The sequence below is a fragment of the Pelmatolapia mariae genome, linkage group LG16_19 (genome assembly GCF_036321145.2).
Source record: "Pelmatolapia mariae isolate MD_Pm_ZW linkage group LG16_19, Pm_UMD_F_2, whole genome shotgun sequence".
Lineage (NCBI taxonomy): Eukaryota > Metazoa > Chordata > Actinopteri > Cichliformes > Cichlidae > Pelmatolapia > Pelmatolapia mariae.
In genome coordinates, this window is record NC_086241.1 from 67790427 (window position 1) to 67814994 (window position 24568).

The window sequence follows — 24568 nt, forward strand, 5'->3', positions numbered from 1 at the left end:
GCGTAGGTAGGTTTCCTGCTCACAACAGGAGAGAACCTCATGCTGTCTCTTTTATCTGTCATCAAAATACTCAAAAGGAAAATATGTCCTTGTGTGTATTTTCTGTAGGAAGTTCTTCCTTTTGTTGCTCTAAAAGGTTTTTTGTTTGTTTGTTTGAGACACCTCTTAGCAACAGAACAAGGGTGAAGAGTTGAAAAAGTCTTGGTTGAATGTCTTTCTTCTGTTTTTAGTGCAGAAATGTTGGACAGTCTCATTCACATCGAGTTATCATCACAAACATGCTGCGGCCCTCAAGATTTCAGAGATTCAGAGATTTTAATGTCAGTCCACAGCTTTGGTTCACAGTGAAATATCTCAACGTTTACTGCAGACTTTGTGCATTTATTCATAAAGCACAAAACATTAAACCCAAAGCCAGCAGCTTCATGACAGCATGCTAAAAGGTGGAACGAGCTGCTGAATATCAGTTAAATATCAGTAGAGTGTTGATGTGGCAGATGTGCTCATGCTAGAGTGCTACACAATTATTGCAACCATGTAAACTTGCAGTCTTGTTAGCTTTGAAGACGGGACTGTCTGTGATCAGTTGGTTACCATCTAACAATTTAATTGTCGCAATATGTTTGTGATAATGTAACCATACTAAGATTCCAAAAATTGCAACTGTGTTGCCGTTTATCTACACAGAAAATCACATCCGTTACTTTCATTCCACAAATCCTGATCCTGCTGAACCCAAAAACTGCAAAATGACACAGGCATTCAGCAAGCTTGTTTATAGAAATATAACCAGAATAAACAGTAATTATTTGCAGACCTTTCCTAATCTGACTGAGAATGACTGCAGGCAAACAACGGTTGCTGCAACTTCTTGCAATCAGCCTCTAACGGCAGAATTAAAAACCCCTCAGCAATCACAGATTTGTTTCTAGCTGCAAGGAGACTGACATCTTCTTTTTATTCTACAGCGACTGAGCCATTCCCAAACGACTGTTGCTCGTTAACCATCTCAAGTTCAGGAGCGCGCTCCGTTGAGTAAATGCCCCAGTGAGCGTTTTTTTGATAAAGTTACCATTTAGCTCACAGTTCAGGTTCATAGAGCTGCCAGCACGTCTGCAGATTAGAACCCTCCTGTTAAGCTCTTGGAATCATTCGTTGCCCCTGCGAGCTCTGCTGATGCTCATACAGCAGCTTTAGTGTTTGCTCAAAGTATGAATCACTCTGAGAAGTGCTGTTGGTATTCATGAGATTGATTCTGTTACAGTCAAAATGACAAATTTATTTTCTTCATCTTCCCGGGGCATGACTGCTGTCATTTTGTTACTGAGCACGATTATTTACACTTTTACGACTTTGTCTGAAAATGTAAAGCGGCAGTAAACAAACAAACAACATGAGCTGAGACTGCAGATTTGAGAATGTTGCATGTTTGTGCAAAAGCAGCACGAGACATGAGGAGTCCACGTTGGTGTGTAGTGGGAGGCAGGAGGCTGGTGGATGGGATTACCAGTGATTGCACCTTTAAGAGCACTCTAACTCCTTTCTTCCTCCTTTATCACCCATCAACCAATAGGTATCAGCCATTTCTCCATATTTCTGCACAGTGCATTGCTCACTCTTTCTCTCTCTCCCTCTGTCTGCCCCGGCGTATTTCTTTACTTAATACCAGTGACTTATGTCTCTTAGTGGGTGTATAGATAGAGCCGCAGAGTTAATCAATGAAATGCACTGCAGCACTGCAGGAGCATTGGCCGGGGCCTGGCTACCCCCACTACCGGCACGCACACAAACACACACGTATACACACTGCATTCTCTCTGGCCTCCGACAGAGCCACAGATCAAAGCTGTGAAAGTAAAAGTAGACACACAAATGTGCCAGTGTCTGCTTAATCCTGCTACGAGATGCTGGTGAGGCAAGGTTGTTTGCTGCCATTGCTGAAGTGCCGGAACAGCTTGGGCACGTACCAGGAGTTGTGGTCATAAAAATCTCATTATAGTACGAGAAAAACAATTTTCCCCGAACCGCGTCTCTTATTTTTTGAGCAGAATCCAGTTAATTAAATCAAGTTAAAGTTCCGTTATTGTGAAGCGAAAAGCTAAAATGTAAAATTTCCCACTGTGAATTTTCACAGAGCTCCCACAAATCTTGGCTCGTATTCACATCATTGCATCAGAAGCTTCTCTGTATGGAGATCATCAGTTTCCCTGTGAAACATTTTTGGATGCTCACCTCTGAATTCCTCTCTTAGTGGGATCTTTAGGTCAAGGTGAGCAGCAAAGCACTCGTACGATCAGAAACTGACCACAGTCGGTACGAGAGCGCTGCCGCTCACTGTTTTTTATCTTCACAGGGAGACACCCTGGAATCTATCCTCTTTATCAGCAAATTTAAATTAAACAAATCTCACCACAGCTTGTGCCTGTCCTCTGGCGTTCCGTTCATTAATTAGACGTCTAAAAATATCAAACCCCTCCAAGACTTAATTAACCCATCGACTCCATTTGGTAGATGGTGTCTGTCTGTCTTTGGAGGGGAGATGAATGACTTTTATCGCTGTGTGTTTGAGAGTGTATCCATATGGCTGTGTACATGTCCCACTTAAGTGTGTGTTTTGCATCACAGTAAGCTTCTGTAACTCCTTTTACACACGAGTACATGTTAGTGTTCGAGAGGCATTTTGTGCAGCACATCCAAACACCTCAAGCTTAACACAGCTTCCTCAATGATGTCATCACAAAATGCCACTTTATTGGGTGACCTGGTTCTGAGTCAGCTGGCAGCAACTCTGTTGGGCTTGTAGACACTGAAGTTCAAAATGAGCATCAGAATGGGGACAAAAGGAGATTTAAGAGACTTTGAATGTGGTGTGGCTGTTTGTGTCGGTCAGACCGCTGTGAGTCTTTCAGAAACTGCTGATCTCCTTGGACTTTCCCACAAAACATCTCCAGAGTTTACAGAGAATCGTCCAAAAAACAGAAGTTATCCAGTGAGCACTGGGAGTGGCCGTTGCTCAGGAGGTACTCACTGAGGGGCTACAAACAGGAAACTGAGGCTACAGCTCACAGGGGATCAACAAAATTGGACAATAGAAGATTGACAAACGTCGCCAGGTCCGATGAGTCTCGATTTCTGCTGCAGCATTCAGATGGTAGGGTCAGAACTGTCGTAAGCAACATAATAGCAGTATCGGTGGTTCGAGATGCATCGTTCAAACACAGCAGCCTACCTGAGTGTCGTCCACGTCCATCCTTTCATGACCACAGCGTAGCGTACCACCCCACGAAGCTCTAATTGTCTCAAACTGGTTCCTGGAACATGACAGTGGCTGTACTCACATGGCCTCCACATTCACCAGATCTCTGTCCCCAGAGCCTGGGACAGCTGACTCACATCACGGACGTGTCGTTAGAACATTATGCTTGTATTCAGCTTTTTGCAACAAAGCGTGGATCACGATCGAGGAAATAATTGCTCGATTGTTCAAGATGTTTTGATCTGATGACACTCGCTAGTTTAGCAGTTGTGAATGTGCGCACGTTAACGCTGCGGGATTAGTGCCGTTTACGTTCCAGAATATAAATATAACATCAGCTTATCTTTAATGCCTTTGATGAATTCTTGATGTTTTTCTATTTTTTCCATATAAAACGAATAAATCTTTTATTTGCAGCAAATACCCGTTTGAATAAAATTCACATTTCACTTGCTGTTTTTCCTGCTGATGGCATTTGTATCAGGGAGTGATTACAGTCATCTATCTGATGCATTGATGACATTTGCATGTAGCCCATCTCCTCCTGACATTTGCCTCTGTCAGTCAGCTGCCACCCAGTTCATTTTCAGAAACATCTGATTGTTGGAGGAAAACACAAACTTGGTGTTATGATACAAACAAGTATTTGTGTATGTGTTTCAGTTGTGGTTTGAGGACATGTTAAAACCAGGGGGGCAGAGTTACTATGAAATCAAAGAAAACTGCTCACGGGTCAGATTTAACAAAATAAAAACTCGAGATCTCCATAAAGATGTGAAAGTGAGCCCAGCTTCCACACAGAATGATGACTGACGGTGTCGTATCATGTAAAAGCTTGGCTGGCTAAGCTTGTGACATCACAGAGTGCAGCGGGGTTAATCTAAAAAGCAAAATAGAAAAGCTGGAGTAAGAGGGGTTTGTGTTTGTAGCTGTGTGTTTGTAAGTGAGGCTAAGGTCCTGACTCAGCTGTTATCGCCACAATAACTCGGTTCTGTTGTTTTTTTAAAGAAAAATGTGTGCAGGAAAGAGAGAGAGTGAGAGAGGGAGTATCAGAAACAATCATCACTGGTTCATTATATCAGTGGGTGAAGTTAGCCCAGCACATTTTAATAAGCTGCACCACTGTCTTCAATACAGAAACCTATTAGAGCCTTATAATGGCTTTGCTGTGTGTTGTGTAACGGCATGTACCATAATGGAGTCGCGCTTTTCCTTTGTGGTACGATGATGATTCAGAAACTAATTTTCCTCCACATCATCTGTACCCATAACACAGTTACATGGTAACAGTTACATGTGTTCTGCTTCAAAGGCTTTCAAATAACACAGCAGCCTATCTGCTCAAAGCACGTATGACTAATATTAAAGTGTATTAACCTCCAGCCACACAGAGCCTCTCTGATTGTCTTCCTCTTCGCTCCACGTTCGAGACCTTCGTGATGTTGTGTGTTCAGTCTGAACCGTTCGCTCCGTATGCAATAAAGACAGCCAATGAGTGCTCTCACTCTGAATGGGATAATGGTGATTCTGACGTGGATACTCAATTACCTGGTTTAACGAGTGGATGAAAATTGCAACATATGCAGTGCCCTGCTCGTTTCGATGGCAGGCCTCCACTTCCGATAGCTTACGACAGAGCGAGCAGAGGCAGCTCCTTTTCTCCTCTGGTTTCGAGCTTTTCTTCCAGCGGTAATTACGATCAGCAGCCCAGCCAAATTCACAGCCGACTTTCAGTCGAGGTTTTGAGCAGTTTGTAACCTGGCCAAACTGCAGAAATACTAAAACACCGCACAGCTGTGTGAAGGCGTTAATGTGTGTTGACTCATCGAGAAATCAAGAAAGGATCTGCGTAGCTCAATGAGTGGAACAAACTGTGCCGGAGGTAGGGGGTTCAGTTCAAGTGTCTATCAAACGGCACGTTGCTTCATTGACGGAAATATTATAGCGCTGCTTTTATGGCTTCAGGGTTTTAAAACGACTACATTTACATAAAAAGGTGAGACACCCGGGTCAGGATTCTGTTATTCTGTATTGTTAACTTGGTAAAAATATCTCACCGCTATGGCTCGTTCACAGCCGTAAGGAAAGGTGAGAATATTCTTACCAATACTCGCCAAACTTTGTTCCAAAAATCAGCAGAAACTACAAGAAGACGGCAGATTGTGTTCGGGTGGCTGCATACTCAGGAACCTGTTTTTGGTTTGCTGTAACGACACACCAAAAGTGACATTTGGACGTTTCTGCAGTGTCCAGTAAAGGTGCAATCATCTGTTGTTCACTGACACAATAGTAATAATACATTTTATTTACAGGCACCTTTAAAGACCCTCAAGGTCACCTTACATTAGTACAACAACATAAAAGGTAAATGAAAAATAAAAACAAGCATGAAAGTACAAAAACTAAACAAGATAAAAGTAGACGAAGACAGAGTCATGATGAAGGATATGCAATTCTGAATAGATGGGTTTAAAGATGCGATTCAAAAGTAGAGAGAGAGTTTGTAGTCCGGAGATCCAGTGGAAGTGCATCCAAAGAACAGCTGAAGGCTCCTGTGGTAGTCAGGCGAGCAGGTGGAACAGACAGAAGAGAAGCTGAAGAAGAGCGGAGTGTACGAGGGGGCGAGCACGTATGGAGATCAGGTAAATATGGTGGAGCGAGGTTATAATCTCCACTAATCTTCCCTGCATCCACTCCACAGAATTCAGTATGAGAATCCTGATGAAACCAGGAAAACAGGTGTGGAAGTTCTTGAGAAGTACACCTGTTTAAGGCCCCACTCCCACAGACCTGTCACACAACTACCAGCAACGAGGGAAAAATGTACTTTCCCTGTCCAGCTGTGATTGGCTGGTCCCAAAGAGGATCACAGGGTTGCCTGATGTTTGTACAGAGGTCACCCACTTGTCTGCAAACACTTGATGAGCAGAAGTAAAAATATTTAGAGACAAATCAGCATCTTCTGTGCAAACTACAAGCAACCGCAGGTTTTCCACAAAGCTCTTTGCAACCAGTTTCATGTTACTATTGCCAGCAACCGCTTGTTAGCTTATAGTAGTACACACTTTTTCCCTCACCACTGGAGATGCCTCCGCTCAGCCTCTAGGGCGGTGCGTGACTGGGGTTGTGTTGCAGCGAGTGAAAATTTCACTGGTACAGAATGGATTCAGTGAATTTTGGACTATCAAAAAATCTGTAGAGAGACTTCAGACGATGGCTCAGGAGTCTGACGGCATGTGCAGGAGTGAAAATCAAGATTTAACAGACTAATTCTGTCGGTGTTACATGCTGACCTGCAGGGTGCTCACGGTTTTGTTTTTATCTGTTTCATTATTGTTGTTGTGAAGCTGCTGAAAGAAATGTTTAGTTTTTGCAAATCAGGTTTTAGTCTCATGGTAATAAACGTTTGATTTGCATACATTTGACTTGGTCATTTAAGAAAAACCTCCATCCTCTGTTATTGTTTAAAATATTTAATACAGTGAATTCAGTTTTTTAAATGTAATTTTACATAATGAATGCTACTACACCAAGTATCAGAAATACACTTTTTCTAATAAGCAAAGCAGAAATATGTAAAGCAGGCATCTGCAATGCTGAAGAGAGCCACACTGAGAGGAAAGGCTGTTAAAGTTGCAGTAATAAATATGTTCTGTCAATAGTGAATGAAATTATGGACAAATACATAACAGAGGTCATCTGCAGTGACAGGTCTGAGGTTTGGTTCAGATTTATGGGCATTTTAAAGTCTGTCAACACAAAGTTAGCAGCTTTCTAGTACAGAGCAATCAGCGGCTAAAGAAGGAAACCGGGAAGTTAGTGAGGAACAAGCAGAGCTAAAAACATCATGAATAATACATTCATAGAGCGGCTCGAACATGCTTCCAAACGCTCACTGTTTTAAAAGCTTTAAAAGATGAAAGCGTATTAATGCTCTGCTCCCAAGTAGCAAAAACAGCCATTATGTGTCTTTGTTATTCCCCCTACCCACAAGGTGCCCCAGGATGAGTGGGGGGGTTATCCTGGAGGTGGGAAGGACGATGAGATACCTTGCCGTCGGATGCGGAGCAGCAGCTATGTTAAAGCCATGGGGGACGAGGAGAGCGGCGAGTCAGACTCCAGCCCCAAGACGTCGCCTCAGAAGTCAGTGCGGCCAGACGCCCTGGTCAAGGCCATCATCAGACCCAGGGATCTGCTGGACTCCCAGAGGTATGACGCATGCTAGCTACAAGTTTTAGTAATTAATGTTGTTTGGCTCTTTTTCGGTTTTAGTTTTTCCTTGCAGGGTCGTGTTTAGTGAGTCAGTGTCCCTGTAGTGCTGCACAAAGCAAACATCTATCTGATGTCCTGAATATAAACATGTATGTTTATGCAATCACATATCCTACACATGGTTTATGTTTGCAAAAAAAAAGAAAAACATAATGATACCAGTCAAAACCTAAGTATTGATCCCAGTCTGTTCAATGTCTCAACGTCCGCCAGGATAAAACCTTTGAACAGCTCATAGAATTATCATTTAAACTTTCACAAGTTTAGTTTGAGGGTTGATTATAATAGACTTGCATGCTTTCTGTCTTTTTCCTTTGTGTGCTGCGGCTGTTTTCACCCACAGTCTAAAAATCCCTTTATTTCCTCTCACTTTAATTCATTATAGGTCACCAACAACCATTGGTTACGTACTGTAACCCCGGTACAGTCGTACCTTTGTGAGCTGTCTGCTAATAATGAAAACTCAAATTCAAACATAAATAAAAATGTGACTTAAATGCAAAATAGTGTTACTATTTCTGAGGTTATCGGTTTTGTGCCCATTTATGTTTCAGATGGGGTTTGGGTTAGAGGTCTGAAAAGTGAAGTCAGAGTAGGAGTGCCTTATATTTTAGTTCAATTCAATTCAATTCAGTTCAATTTTATTTATACAGCACAGAATCACAACGACAGTCGCCTCAAGGTGCTTTATATTGTAAGGTAGACCCTACAATAACACATACAGAGAAAAGACCCAACAATCATATGAGCAAGCACTTTGGCGACAGTGGGAAGGAAAAACTCCCTTTTAACAGGAAGAAACCTCCAGCAGAACCAGGCTCAGGGAGGGGCGGGGCCATCTGCTGTGATTGGTTGGGAGATGCATCAGTCAAATTAGAGTAAAAATAAGACAACAGCCTCCTTGCAGCTCGGATAAACCACTGTTTGCCCGATGATTACACTTAATTTTTATTTTTTTGTATTTATGACTGATTGAAAGTAGCTGACATTCATATAGAAGTATAGTTTTTCCAGCTTCTGGAACCTTTATTGCTTCATAAAACCTCTTTAAATGAGTTCATTTTCCTGACATTTGATGTAATTTCAGATCATGAACATGGATCTGTGTTTTTAGGAGCAATTGTTGCCTCACTGTTATTCTCTCGTGCACAATCCCCCGAGCACCAGTTTTAATATTCCATATTTGACCCACCAGTACATCGGTGTCAAGCCCCTGATGGCTGAACCTTGTAGTCATCAGAATTCCTTCATGGGTTTTCATATCAGCTGTGAGAACATGTTAGGCGCACTCTTCTGGGACGTGTTCTATTAAATGGTGAGGAAATTGAGGGCTTTTGTTTCGATAACTTGTCGGTGGAGGAAAATACTCATAAGAGGATTACAAGATAAGATGAGCTGAAGACACACGAAAAACTCACTCAAACAATTACGTTACAGAGAGACGCGAGACGAGTTACTTTGATTATTGCTTTTACAAACCCATCAGATTAGAATGAAATGAGATACTAAAGCAGGGGTCCCCAACTCCAGGCCTCAGGGCCAAGCCCTGCAGGTTTTAGATCTCACCCTGGGTCAACACACCTGAATCAAATGATTAGTTCATTCCCAGGCCTCTGGAGAACTTCAAGACATGTTAAGGAGGTCATTTAGCCATTTAAATCAGCTGTGTTGGATCACGGACACATCTAAAATCTGCAGGACACCGGCCCTCGAGGCCTGGAGTTGGGGACCGATGTTCCCTCTAAGCTGCGCACGTGCGCAATTGCGCACTGCTTGCACGGTCTCTGCGCACAGAAAATCTGCGTTGCGCACAAAAAAAATCTAACCGGGCGATCGTGGCTCAAGAGTTGGGAGTTCGCCTTGTAATCGGAAGGTTGCCGGTTCGAGCCCCAGCTTGGACAGTCTCGGTCTTTGTGTCCTTGGTCAAGACACTTCACCCGTTGCCCACTGGTGGTGGTCAGAGGGCCCGGTGGCGCCAGTGTCCGGCAGCCTCGCCTCTGTCAGTACGCCCCAGGGTGGCTGTGGCTACGATGTAGCTTGCCATCACCAGTGTGTGAATGGGTGAATGACTGGATATGTAAAGCGCTTTGGGGTCCTTAGGGACTAGTAAGGCGCTATATAAATACAGGCCATTTACCATTTAACCTGAATTGAAATTAATACTTCAACAATCCTGTTTTGCAGTGTTAGTCAGTGAGTGACTGGCTGCTCCCATATGGGATTAGAACGATGCCACCTTATCCCATAGTCCAGCCAATAATGCGTATATACGCAGCCAATCAACGTGGTTGACAGGCTATGACAGCGTCCTTATGTGCCGACACCGGTGTTTTAGCTAGCAAAGCGGCGTGGCTGATGTGGAGTGAAGCCACGTTAACGACAACGTGTACAACCATTGGAGATGTGAGCAGGACAGACGGAACAATTGACGGAAAAAGTGTGGACTTTTTTAAATTGTGTTGATAGGCCACGTAAAACCAGAGTTGTGATAAAAAAAAATATGCAATGTTTGGTTTTCTTCCTGAATACTGTCGTTGTTTATATTTACTGCGGGAAGAAACGGTAAAAACGGCATTTTATAAGGAAAACGCTCGAAAGCGCTCTCCGCCTGTGAGCAAAAACAAACCCCACCCCCTGTCCCTTTCCTATTCTTCCAAAAAAGTACCATGTCGACGAATCAAAAAATGATATGGCAACGTGGCATCTAGTTGTTAAGAAACGGGGGGAAGTTTTAAGAGTGACGGCGGTGTTTTCAGATGTGAGAGATTTGAGACGTTTAGCGCAAATCTTGTGTAGTTAGTGTGTAGTCAGTGTGTAGTGTAGTCAATAGTTTTGTTGTGTGTGTCAGAACAATGAGGCGACTGCTGAATGTTACAGGTGTTACAGGAGTGATACATCTCCTGTTGTCAGGCCTGCAGGTATCAGGCTGTTGTTCTCCTTTATCTCATAGTGGACAGAAATTATTTTTTGGAGTGGCACAAATAATTTGTGTGGCATCAAATTTGATGCAGAACAGCTGATTGTTCTGTAAATAGTTTGAAATGTTTATTTAAAAATGCCTTGGCTGTATTAAAAAAAATAGCTGCAAAAAACTTTGTTGTTTGCCAAACTGAGTTACTTTCTTGAAGAAGTAACTATATAATTTATTGCCCAACATTGGTCATTATATCCTGTATTTTGCAGACAGAGAGTTACAGGACTCTCTCCCAGACCACAGACTCATACTCATAATACAAGTCAGAGCTTTATAAAAAAAAAAAAAAAAAAAAAAAAGAAAGTTGTGTTTTCGAAATAGGAGTTCAAGTTATTTTTTACTTCCAATAGTGTTAACATACTACACAGGTCAATGACTAGATTTTTTTTTACATTTTCATTGTAAGTGGGCTAAAGCAGTTAATTAAAAGTAGTCTAACATAAATGTAAATGCTGTAATTTGATTATTTTAATAAACCATGTAACTTGGATGGATTAGATGCCGGCGTGACCACAGTGCACACGTCTGATGTCGCTCACAGTGGTCCAAGGGACCGCTCAGGGAGTTTGTGCGTTCGCTCAGACACATGAAAAATTAGAGGGAACATTGTTGGGGACCCCTGTGCTAAAGAGTGCTGAGATCAGCAGAAAAAGGCCTCACGTGTAGCAACACCAGAGCAAAGATACGATTCGGTGATGGCTGTTTGTGTCCTTAAATGTTTTGTCTTAGGTTGTGTTACCAAAAACATGAATCTCTAAACAAGAATTTTAATCTCTGCTGCGTGTCGAGGTATTTGTCGGTTTTTGTTTGCCTCACCTCGTCCTTCACGTTATCTACCAAATTCACCTGAACACAGTTCTGGATAAACATGAGAGACACCACACGACATCCTTTCTATTACTAAATTGTATATTCTATCCAATGTTTCCTTTTTTGCATATTTTACTATACTGGCTTTTATGTTTTGAAATTGTGTTTTAACAGTACTCCAGACACTAAATGAAGACATTGTGTTTGGCAGAGTCCCATTTTCAGTCATTTCTAAAAGGTGGCAATAAAAGAAAGTAGATTCACTTTTGCATCTCGTTCAGCTGAGCCATCTTTCTTTTCTCTCTGCAGAATGTGAAAACTGTAATTACAGCTGAGGTTCACAAGTGTATTTTAATAATGTGACAATTTAAAGGGTATCCTAGACCTGCTTTTCCAAAGCACAGTGTTTTTATCTGCCTCTGTTCTCATATATTGAGCGCATTTATCAGCCAAGGTTTGAGTCGAGTGCAGCGGGATCCATTAAAGACCCGCAGCCTCGACTTCAGTCGCAGAAAGCCCGATTTTACTTTCTCATTTTCAGACAGTTAGATGGTTTCTTTCCTTTTATCAAGACTTTGGGGCAAAAGGTGCAGACGAGATCAAAGGCAAATACTCTGTGATCTACGCCGATGATTGTGATGTGTTTTCAGTAAGACTTTGATTTAAGAGTAAAAACATTTTAGATTTACTTCTAAACCTAACTTTTAATTCACTTGTTTTCTCTCCTGTTAACTAAAATCACTTCGAGTGCTCTTTAGTTCAGGTGACGACAGAAAGAACCTTGGAGGCAAAATTGGGGATAATGTGGAAGGTGGACTAAACTCTCAAGAAGCCACTCAGAGCAGATGATGCTGCAGGAAAAATGAGTTTAAACGGTCTTGTTTGACCGCACTTATTTTTAGATCAAACTTACCCAGGTAACAGGATTAATACTGAACTACCCTGGGGCTTGGGGGGGCAGGTACGTTAACCAGAGACTGGTGGGTGGGGCTTCTGCACCGGCCCCATTCACCCCTTCACTGCTATCTTCAGTTTCATCTGCACCTTAAACATGAGGTGGATGAGCACTACTGTCCAGCACCTCGCTAAATAAACACATAAACCCTGAATAAGAGGAGCCTGTTTATAGAGCTGAAATACTTAATCGTTAATCGTACACCTTCTCTGCTAAATTCATTTGATATTTGGGCAGAACTACGATCCCTGTGGCTTAGGGTTGATGTTGCCTCTGCTGCATAATGTAAGTATATCCTGTTCAGCTTCTCCTTCGCGCCATGTGTTCCACTCGGGGACGACCGGGTAGGAAAAATTCATCACAGGGCTGCTGAGACTTCTGCATAAATCACACTGTCTGTCTGCTCAGCTTCGGGTCTGCACAAGCCTAAAAGCAAATAATGACATAAATTGGAGGCATTATGCAAAGATGACCTTGCGTCTGACCTCAGTGTGGAGTGTGGCCGGTGACAGCCCCGTAGTTTGTGGTATGCACTGTCAGACAGTCACAGTAAGATGCAGGACCCACACACACCGATGAGTCCCTCGCTCTTCTACTCTCGCTCTTCAGGCAGGTTTTTAAAAAGCTTTTCCATCACACGGTTTTGTTTTTTTCCACAGAAGCGTGGAAACGTCCATGGGCAACACCCACGGAATCCATTAATGCACCTCGCCACTATTAACCCGACCCTCGCGAAAACACAGACACACACGCACAGCAGAAGGATTAATTGCGAGCTTTTCTGGCAAAGTGTTTGCGACGTCTCTCTGCAGGATAACAGCAGAACAGGAAGTAGGTCAGCAGATATCCAGAAACAAGCTTCTACTGTTAAATACTTCTCTTTCATGACTACATAATAAGCCAGATATGTGATCCAGAGGATATATACTGACAAATGAAATGTTATGGTTGGTGATCAGCGAGGATCATGCTGATATGAGGAGTTGTCTGGCCATTTTAACACATCTACCTCAGAAGCTCTTTCTGCATAATCAGTGAGATATGGAACTTTTGTCACACCTTGCAAAGCTTTCATCACCGTCCGTTTTAAATAGCCATAAACAGTGAATGATTTATGAAGATGCAACAGCAGGAAGGGCTATCAGTTGCAGTTATTGTCCTCCAAGGCTCTTCTGAATAATAGCCCTCTCAGCGGTTAGACCAAGTCTGCTGGGCTCTGCTGAAAGAAAAGTATTGACACTCATGGATCAGGCTGTGGGGCCTGCCTCCCAGTCCATTGATGGCATTTAGTCTACGGGAGAAGGTTGGTCGGTGCATTCATTTAAATGCCAGGAACGCCCCCAAAGGTGTCATTACTGAAGAGTACTAATACTCCACTGATCGCGCTCTGAGAACATCATAATGTGGCATCCAACAGCTTGGCATTGATTTAGCGCGGCACTAAAAGAGCCTGGTTGTATGAGCAGGTGTATATGTATGGGCTCAAAATGTGGTCATAAATATTTTGTACTTGTAAATCAGTTTTGTACTTGTAAATCAGGATTTGTATGTGTAAAAAGAATTTGTGTGTGTGTAAAAAGAATTTGTGTGTGTGTAAAAAAGATTTGTATGTGTAAAAAAGATTTGTGTGTGGACTTAGCCAAAAAACCCTGCAAGTTACACATACGAATTTTGACCCTATTTTTCTTCCTTTCATCTGATTGGTCAATGTCATGTCAATCACAAATGTAATAATCCAATCAGAGAACAGATGGGTTTGGCTGTCGGAGGGGCACTTTTTTGAACTGCAGGTCCTTGAAGGGTAATACAGTTTGAAGCTGGAGGATCTCTATGTAAATATCCGATAGCAGCTAGGTCCGCTAACTTTCAGCAGCTGTTGAAAGGATAAAGTTGTGGTATGTCAGTGGTTAAAAATACCATCATTACTTTCGGATTAGTTTAACACAAAGTCAGGGCTGACCCGGGACCATTGCTGTGAGTCACAGTGCGCAGCATAAAAGTCCTTTCACATCGGAAGCAGGATGTGCTGCTAATGCTAACTAAAAGCAAAGGATCCAGAATTTGTTGCGCTGGCTGCTGGGCTCTGTGGGTTTTTGCAGCAGCTCTACCTGTACTAGATGCACCTGCTCCTTGTCGTTTCTCTCTGATTTTATGTCCTCTACAAGAGTTTAGGTTTTTTTTGCTAGTTCTTCAAATGTTCAATAAAAACATGTATGCTAATTCATAACGAAGAAAGCTTTGTAATGAAGACTGTCATTTCCAAAACACTGCCCCCCCCGCGGTCCGCAGCGCTGTTGAAAAGGCTGTGGAAGTCCCTGTATTAAGCACGTAAACCTGTGACACAAAAATCACCAAACTCAGACGACCACAGACTATTTTCGTTCGTGGTGATGAAGGAAAACGCTGGGTTGGCATGTAAAAGGGCATTTATTCCCTTCAAAGACCTGCAGTTCAAAAAAAGCGCCCCTGCGACAGCCAAACCCATCTGTTCTCTGATTGGATTGTTACATTTGTGATTGACATGACATTGACCAATCAGATGAAAGGAAGAAAAATAGGGTCAAAATTTGTACGTGTAACTTGCAGGGGGGGGGGGGGGGGTTGGCTAAGTCCACACACAAATCTTTTTTACGCATACAAATCTTTTTTACGCACACACAAATCTTTTTTACACATACAAATCTTTTTTACACACACACAAATCTTTTTTACACATACAAATCTTTTTTACACACACACAAATCTTTTTTACACATACAAATCTTTTTTACGCACACACAAATCTTTTTTACGCACACACAAATCTTTTTTACGCACACACAAATCTTTTTTACACATACAAATCTTTTTTACGCACACACAAATCTTTTTTACGCATACAAATCTTTTTTACACATACAAATCTTTTTTACGCACACACAAATCTTTTTTACACATACAAATCTTTTTTACGCACACACAAATCTTTTTTACGCATACAAATCTTTTTTACGCACACACAAATCTTTTTTACACATACAAATCTTTTTTACGCACACACAAATCTTTTTTACGCACACACAAATCTTTTTTACACATACAAATCTTTTTTACACACACACAAATTCTTTTTACACATACAAATCTTTTTTACGCACACACAAATTCTTTTTACACATACAAATCTTTTTTACACATACAAATCTTTTTTACGCACACACAAATTCTTTTTACACATACAAATCTTTTTTACACACACACAAATCTTTTTTACACATACAAATCTTTTTTACGCACACACAAATCTTTTTTACGCACACACAAATCTTTTTTACGCACACACAAATCTTTTTTACACATACAAATTGTACTGGCCTCGTAGAACCACTTTCTACTATCCAGGAGTTAAACACCTCCACACAAAAGTCACTGACGCCAGAGTGGGTTTAGACTTCGCTTTATATGGCAGGTGTGAAACTGTAACAACAAAATACAGTGAATATGAGCGTCAAATTAAAATAATTACTTGAGGAGCTGCGTGACCAAGTGCTAATGCTAACACCAAACAACTGTCTACAACCATAAATTAGCACAGATAATACAGCATCTAAGTAACTACTATTAATCAACAGAAAGTGCCAAACAATAATGCATACTCACAGGGAATGCCTTTTTATCAGCCTTTCACAGCATAGATCACATTAATCAGTCGATTGTCTGAGTCTTTTACACTTCCCCTGTCCGCACACAGACCATGCCTTTCTCTTAAAGGGCCAGTGCACTAACCAAACAAAACATGTACAATTTTGACAATAGTCAGAACACTCCCCGCCTGGTATCTTAGGGATACCACAACAGATATCTAAACATCACTAGATAACAGAAAAACCATTTCAGAAATGGGTCTATAATAAGTCTTAACATTTCCCTTGGAAGCAACTCTAACTTCGGCCTTTCTGATGATTCCATCTTCACTCGCAACTGTCTTTACGATTACGCCCATTGGCCACTCATTTCTTCTTGTTTGTTTGTCCTTGAGGAGAACGACATCTCCCTGTTTAATGTCAATGTTCTTGTGGTGCCACTTTTGACGAATTTGGAGGCTGTGCAGATACTCCTTGCGCCATCTGCTCCAGAAAGTGTCTGCAAGGAACTGAACCCGCTTCCAATGGCTTCTGAGCATTTCTTTGGGTCCTACATCATCACAGATGGTGGGTACAACTCCAGTCTTTTGTGTCAGCAGCATCGCCGGTGAGAGAATGTGAGGATGTTCTGGGTCTGATGATACTGGCAACAACGGTCGTGCATTTAATATAGCTGTGACTTCTGCAAGAAATGTGGTCAAAATCTCATGAGTGAGTTGAACATGACCAGTTTGCAGCAGCATGTTATCAAGTATTCGCCGTGCTAAACCAATCATCCGTTCCCATACTCCCCCCATGTGGGAAGAATGGGGAGGATTAAAAACCCAGGAACACTTCTGATCCTGCAGAAAGTGTTGCACTTTGTCCTCTGGTGCATTTGTGGCCATCTCTTTGTGAGCACCAATGAAATTAGTGCCGCAGTCCGAGCGCAGCTGTTTTGCGGGTCCTCGGAGGGCGAAGAAACGCCTCAGTGCGTTAATGAAACTTGAAGAGCTCATCTCCTCCACTACTTCAATGTGGACAGCCCTTGTACACAGGCACGTGAATAATATTGCCCACCGCTTTCTGTTTGCTTGTCCCCCTCTTGTTCGCCTTGTAGTTACTTCCCATGGGCCAAACATGTCCATGCCCACGTAAGAAAAGGGGGGCTCAACTTGGAGGCGATCTACGGGCAAATCACTCATTAATTGCTCCTCAAACTTCCCTCTCAGCTTCTTGCATGTCACACATTTACTTATGACTCTGCTAATGCATCCTTTCCCTCCTACAATCCACAAGCCACTTTCTCGGACAGCGCCCTCTGTAAAATGCCTGCCTTGATGGCTTACTTTCTCATGGTGGTGGCGCACAAGGAGGGTAGTGATGTAGTGACTGCCTGGCAAGATTACTGGGTTGGTGTCTTTTACTCCCAGCCCCGCGCGATTAATGCGACCACCAATTCTCAGCAGATTGTCACTTCCAATCACAGGGTTTAGTTTTACCAGCGGGCTGTTTTTAGGGAGGTTCTGTTTTTCAGAGATCCTCTTTATCTCGTCTGCATATGTCTCAAACTGCACATTTTTAATGATCATTGTCTCTGCTTGATCTAACAGTTCTGGGGTGATGGCCGTTTTACAAATGTGCCATCCTTTACAGTTTGGCTCAACGTTTGATTGTGAAAAGCATTGTGCGATGTGAATCAAGTTTGACATGGTTTTCCGAAGTGAGCGCCATGTGGAGAAACGCTCCCAACGTCCTGAGCCCAAAACTTCCTTTGTTATGTTAGTGCAAAGTGTCTTTACCTCTGGGCGCACCTCTGTGTCGTTGTCTGGGTCCAGCAATTTGTAATCAGTCTGCTCTAGACGGATGTATGAAGGGCACTGGAGAAACGCTGGACCTGTGAACCATGTCGTGTGTTCTAACTCAGCAGCTGGAACTGATCGTGAGCCGTGGTCAGCAGGATTCTGGTCGGTCGTAACGAAATGCCATTGCTCTGGAGTAGTTGACTCTCTAATACGACACACACGATTGTTTACATAGACATAAAAACGTCTGGATTGGTTGTGAATATAACCAAGAACCACCTTGCTGTCTGTATAGAAACTGGTTTTGTCTATAGGGTGATCAATCTCTTCACATATGACCTCTGCCATTTCAACCGCCATTACTGCGGCGCAGAGTTCGAGCCTAGGTACAGTGAGCTCTGGCTGTGGAGCGAGTCGTGCCTTACCTAGGGCAAACCCAACCTCTGTCTTGCCATCCCCAGTGGTGACCTTGAGGTATGAAACTGCACATATTGCCTTCATGGACGCATCTGAAAAGACACAAAGTTCTACACATTTAGCCTGTGACAGTGACATTTCAGTGTAAGTGCGTGGAACGTTGACTTTGCTGAGGCATTGGAGGGACTGTTGCCATTCTATCCATCTGCCTTTCAGATCCTCTGGGAGAGGTGAGTCCCACTCTGTTGTCTGTAGCGACAACTCTCTTAGAAGCAGACGTCCTCGAACGGTGACTGGGGCCAAAAACCCGAGCGGGTCAAACACACTGTTCACAGTTGAAAGGACTCCTCTTCGTGTATATGGCTTTTCAGCGTGAGGAATGTGAAAAGTGAAATAGTCCTCCATTATATTCCACTTTACTCCAAGACTGCGCTGATCTGGGAGTTCATCCTTGAACAGGTCCAGATTTTGGAGATCCTTGGCTCGGTCTTGAGGTGAGAATGCGTCCATCACTTCAACCTTATTTGATGCTATTTTTAAGAGACGAAGGTTTGAGTCTGCTAGCATGTCTTGTGTCCGTTTCAGGAGGTTGATAGCATCATGTTCGGTGGGGACAGACTTTAAAGCATCATCAACATAAAAATCACGCTCAATGAAATGGCGAACATCTGACCCGTATTTGGCTTCTCCCTTTTGCGCAGCCCTCCTCAAACCATATGTGGCTACAGCGGGCGAGGGGCTGTTTCCAAATACATGCACGCACATCCTGTAATCCACGAGCTCTTTCTGTGGATCATTGTCTTTGTGCCAGACAAACCTCAGTACATCTCTGCAGTCCTCGCGCACCAGGAAGCAATAGAACATCTGCTGGATATCTGCGGTTACTGCGACTGGATGTTTTCTGAACCTTACTAGCACACCTAATAGACTGTTGTTCAGATTAGGTCCTGATAACAGCACTGTGTTGAGCGACATACCTTCAAACTGTGCGCTGGAGTCAAATACCACTCGAATTTGTGACGGCTTTTGAGGATGGTACACTCCAAAATAGGGCAGATACCAACACTCTTTGTTCTCTTGTAATGGGGGTGCGAGCTCCGCGTGCCCATTGTCCAACATTTTCTGCATAAAGTCTATCAGGTGAGCTTTCATTTCTGGGTTTTTATCTAAAGTTCGTTCAAGTGACTTGAGGCGACTGAGTGCGTAGCGGCGATTGTTAGGCAGCAGTGCTCTGGGCTGGCGGAACGGCAGTGGAGCCACCCAGCTTTGTGACTCATCCTGGAAACACTCATTGTCCATGATATTCAGGAACTGCAGATCTTCCATGGAGGGTGCAAGCTTATTGTCGTCCTTGGTCTGGCAGAAAACATTGTTTCCTATAGTTCTGTTTTGTGTTCTGTCCTTTATGTTTGAACCACCAAGTACTAAGTGTCGATTTAAGAGACTGGTGTCTGGCTTGACAGTAAAGTGGCTTTCACACGGGGAAAAATGAGTTGGCCTTCCATCCGATAGAACATGAGTCTTAAACGTAGAGACTTGGGAAGGCTTATGAGTATTGCCTAAGCATACATCTCCTATTATCACCCAGCCTAAGTCCAGTCTCTGTGCGTATGGTGCATTGTGCGGACCATTGATCTGACTGCGCACTTTATGAACTCTCAAAATGTCTCTTCCAAGCAACAGCAAAATGTCTGCACCACTGTCCAAGGGTGGTATTTTGTGTGCTATGCCTTTGAGGTGACTGTGTGCGTAAGCCGCAGATGGAGTGGGAATTTCCTCTCTTTTGTTGGGAATCATGTTGCACTCAATTAACATGGGCAGCTGAATAGCGAGGGAGCTATCGATTGCCTCTATCATATACCCAGAGGCTCTTCTGCCAGAAGTGAGACCTATGCCACTGCATGTCTGGAGGGTGTATGGCTCTGCCTTACCATTAACCTCGAACATGTCAAAAAACTCAGAGCGTGCTAGTGAAACGTTACTCTGGTCATCTAGCATGACATACATTCTCTGGCGATTACTAGGATCGTTGGCAGGGTAAACATTAACCAGGCATATTTTTGAGCAAGATTTCCCAGAAAATCCTTCCCCACATACCTCAGTGCAACTTGAAACAACTGCAGTCTCTTGTAGTTCTTGTTTCTCCCCGCCGTGACTTGCTGGGGGCTGAAGAGCTTTGGGAAAGCGAGGAACATCTGAATGCAGAGCTGTTGGGTGCTTATCACTGTTACATTCAGAGCATTTGATTTCTGCTTGACAGTTGCGAGCTACATGTTTGTTAGAAGCGCAGCACTTGAAACAGACGTTGTGTTGCTTTAATATTGCCTTTCTTTCCTGAATTGGCTTTTCTCTGAAACTTCTGCACTGTTGTAAAGCGTGAGGTTTGTTGTGCACAGGACAACATTTGTCCGGTCCTTCCTCAGATATGGCCGTAATGTTGGTTTTATGCACTGAAACTGACCTGCGGTTGTTGCTGTAACCATCTCCAAGCTTGTCCCTTTTAACTCCAGAGTTGCAGGTTGACAGCAGATTGAAGCTTGGATCGTTGCGTGCCTTTGCTTGTGTCTGTATGAACTGTAAGAAGAACGTGAATGGAGGGAAGGTCACCTTGTGCCGCTGCTTGTAGTGTGAGCCTTCCATCATCCACTTGTCTTGTATCCCATGCGGCAGCTTATCCACAATGGGAGCGACACCTCGCGCTGTATCGAGATAGGAGAGTCCATGCAAGTACCCTTCTTGTTTTGCTGCATTTATCTCCTGCAACAGATCACTAAGCTCTCTTAGTTTTTGATTGTCTCTGGGCCCTATTTTAGGAAATTGATCAAGTTTGGTGAAAAGAGCACTTTCAATGGCTTCTGGCGACCCATAGATTTCTTCTAGCCTCTCCCAGATTAGCTCTAATGCCACAGCTGGGTTTGTTATGTTTACAGCTTTAATGCGATGTGCATGCTTGGTAGATTCTGGGCCAAGCGATTTCACGAGGAGGTCGATTTGTTCAGACGCCCTAAGCTCTAGAGTGTCAATGGCGTTTATGAAAGATGTCTTCCAAGATAAATAGTTCTCAGGCTTGTCATCAAACTTGGTGAGTTCAGAGGTTAACAACTGACTTCTCATTAAATATTTGGCAAGCTCATTAGAGTCCCTAGAGGAATTTGGATCTGGAGGGTAGTACTGAAAACGTCCAGCAGAGGGCGGTGTAAACCCTGGTGAGACATGGCTGAGGTGCTGCTGATAGTTACCAGAGTGTAACTGTTGTCCTTGCCTTTCAGGTGAGTAATGTCTTTGATCAGGGGGTCTGAGGGAGCCATGGTCCTTTGGTGCTGAGGGCAGTTCATCCGGTGACATGTCCGGTGGCTTAGGTCGATTTGCATACTCGCCTTTTTCTATTTTGACGTCCTTTGATTTGACTGAATCACTGCGTGCCTGATGCATATTGACATAGTCTGTAGTTCGCTCATGAGAACTCTGTGTCTCCTTTGGTAAGCTCAGGTGCTCATTACTCATGTCAAAATTTGCAACAGCAGACTCCAAGACAGCTGCTTCAGCGGCTGCGGCCTCAGCTTCACTTTCTTTTGCTAGAACATCAAGCTTTGCATCTAATTTGGCTCTTTCTATTTTAAATTCAACTTCCTTCTTTGCAAACTCAGCTCTTTTTTGGGCAGCTTCAGCTTTAGCACGGGCAGTAGCGGCGGCTAACATTACGCTAGCAGTGGAAGAGCGGCTAGATTTCTTTGACGTCGTGGATCTTACTTCATATCCTTCTTTCTCCATCTTTAAGCTGATTGAATGTGCATTTATGCTGACTTGGTGTCACTGCGTCTGTCGTGCTGGTCTGGATACAGCGTGTAACAATGCAGTCTTCATCGTCGTTGTAGTGTGTCCCTTTTCACTGTACTGGCCTCGTAGAACCACTTTCTACTATCCAGGAGTTAAACACCTCCACACAAAAGTCACTGACGCCAGAGTGGGTTTAGACTTCGCTTTATATGGCAGGTGTGAAACTGTAACAACAAAATACAGTGAATATGAGCGTCAAATTAAAATAATTACTTGAGGAGCTGCGTGACCAAGTGCTAATGCTAACACCAAACAACTGTCTACAACCATAAATTAGCACAGATAATACAGCATCTAAGTAACTACTATTAATCAACAGAAAGTGCCAAACAATAATGCATACTCACAGGGAATGCCTTTTTATCAGCCTTTCACAGCATAGATCACATTAATCAGTCGATTGTCTGAGTCTTTTACACTTCCCCTGTCCGCACACAGACCATGCCTTTCTCTTAAAGGGCCAGTGCACTAACCAAACAAAACATGTACAATTTTGACAATAGTCAGAACACAAATCTTTTTTACGCACACACAAATCTTTTTTACGCACACACAAATCTTTTTTACACATACAAATCTTTTTTACGCACACACAAATCTTTTTTACACATACAAATCTTTTTTACGCACACACAAATCTTTTTTACACATACAAATCTTTTTTACACACACACAAATTCTTTTTACACACACACAAATTCTTTTTACACATACAAATCCTGATTTACAAGTACAAAACTGATTTACAAGTACAAAATATTTATGACCACATTTTGAGCCCATAGTATGCGTTATACTGGAAGTGAAGTTGCAGTAGAGAAATGGCAAAGATGTGTGAGGTAACGGTAACATTTTGTCCAGACAGAAAATGCTCCAATCAGCGGCTTTTTTAAAAAGCTTGCACAACAAACCGTGGACCTCATTCTTCCTTACGGAATTGCTTCCGCTCAGCAGTACGCTTTAATGTCTTGTGTGAACGGCTCTCCTGAGGTAATTCCACAACATCTACGTCAGGTTAAGGTTAGGGCTCTGACCGCTCCGCTTCAAAAGATGGAATTTTAGTTCAAGGTTTATTGTCCTGCTGCATCAGCCTACCGCCACTAAACCCTGATATTAACCTTTAAAACACGTGACAAATTCATTTTACTCTTGGTTAGTGTGAGCTGTTGAAGTCAACAGCAAATCCGCCACAAATCACGAATATTCCACTTCTTAGTTGGTGTATGTCAGCAGTCAGTGGTATTTGCATGCCAAACGTAATTCTGTGTGTTGTTTTTATTAAATCTGTCTATAGTTAAAATAATTCCTAATAACAGAGTTTAAAATAGCTGTCCCAACATGTGGGGCGCGTAGCCCCAGCCTTAAACTGTCTCTATATATAGCTTGTTTAATACTAAAACCCTCAGTGAGAAGATTGTAGCCAACTTTTCAGAGATCTCTCTCCTCCAAGCCAACTCACACTTCACATATGCTTCTTGTGAAGAGCACACTGAAATTGCCCGAGTGTTTTACAGTAGCTCTGACCCACTCCTGCAAGCCTGTGTCATTGATTGGACACCAGGCTTGATAACTCATGACCCCAATTAGTTTTTGATGATGCCATTAACCTTGGGTTATGGCCATAGGTTTTTCAATTACATTAACACACTAATTCCTACACTGTGAATGATTGAATTATGGTTTGAGTACAGAACAATACAATCACAGTGTTTGTTTACGAGTTCACTTTGTTTTTCAAACAAATATGAACCATAAATATAAACGTGATGAAAATAAATAAGTAAAACTGTTGGATAAAAATGTGTTTTTGCATATTTAAGCTTTAACATCTGTCAGATCAATCACCTGATTTGGACTTGGATCAGAAGAAGAAAAGAAGAAAAATGCCCAGCAGATTTATTTTCCCAAGTAGACCATTACAGCTTTTGCTATACTGGTCCACTTGATTGTCTTATTCTATTTGACCTTTATTATTATAATTTATTTTTCAGGTTTTATTTTATTTTATTTTATTTTTTTTTTCATTTTGAGTTGTTACAATCAGAACAGACAGGACCGGGGGACAGGAAAGAGAAAGAAAGAGAAGTTAGGAAGACAGTTAACAGAAGGAGAAGAAAAATAGAGGAGAAGAGCGATGGAGAGAGAAAAGATGCCGAAAATCTGATTTCTGCTACAACATTTATATGGCAGGGTCAGAATTTGTTGTAAAGACCATGAAAGCATGGTTCCATCCTGCCTGGTTTCACTGGTGGAGGTTGCTGGTGGTGTAGTGGTGGATATTTTGATAGATGCTTTCAGCACGATTGCGAACCGAGTCACGAAGCTCAGATCACCTCAGACTGGCTTCTTTGGGCTGTGGTGGTACAGAAGAGTCACACCATGGAACTGCAGCTGTGTGATGCTGTCGTGCCAACATGGACCAAAATCTCAGAGGAATGTTTCCAGCAACCTGTTGAACCACGAAGAATTAAAGAAAAAGGGGTCCATCATGGTACTAGCAAGGCATACCTAATAAAGTGGCAGTAAAGCAGTAAATCAGATCAGTCCCCGAACTTCTAAACTGTGCTTTTCATAGACTTTCAAATCTACAGAAATCAGATATCAAAAGAGTCCATAATCAAAGACCCCGTAGTACCAGAT

At 42.6% G+C, this 24568-nt stretch overlaps 2 protein-coding genes across 5 annotated transcripts in view; one reads left to right on the forward strand and one right to left on the reverse strand.

Annotated features, from left to right (window-relative positions):
- The window catches only part of dlgap2a (discs, large (Drosophila) homolog-associated protein 2a), a 134432-nt gene that overhangs the window by 74816 nt on the left and 35048 nt on the right, over window positions 1–24568 (forward strand). For all 4 annotated transcript variants that reach the window (XM_063500184.1, XM_063500185.1, XM_063500186.1 and 1 more), the window contains one exon: window positions 7251–7465. In XM_063500184.1, coding sequence (XP_063356254.1) covers window positions 7251–7465 — 215 coding nt within the window. The remainder of the gene's footprint in view (window positions 1–7250; window positions 7466–24568) is intronic.
- Window positions 15624–18184, reverse strand: LOC134646321 (uncharacterized). The gene is made up of 2 exons (XM_063500188.1): window positions 15907–18184; window positions 15624–15723 (listed from the first exon to the last, which is right to left on the reverse strand). The coding sequence occupies exon 1, from the start codon at window positions 18173–18175 to the stop codon at window positions 16109–16111; it is 2067 nt and encodes a 688-aa protein (XP_063356258.1). The 5' UTR covers window positions 18176–18184; the 3' UTR covers window positions 15624–15723; window positions 15907–16108.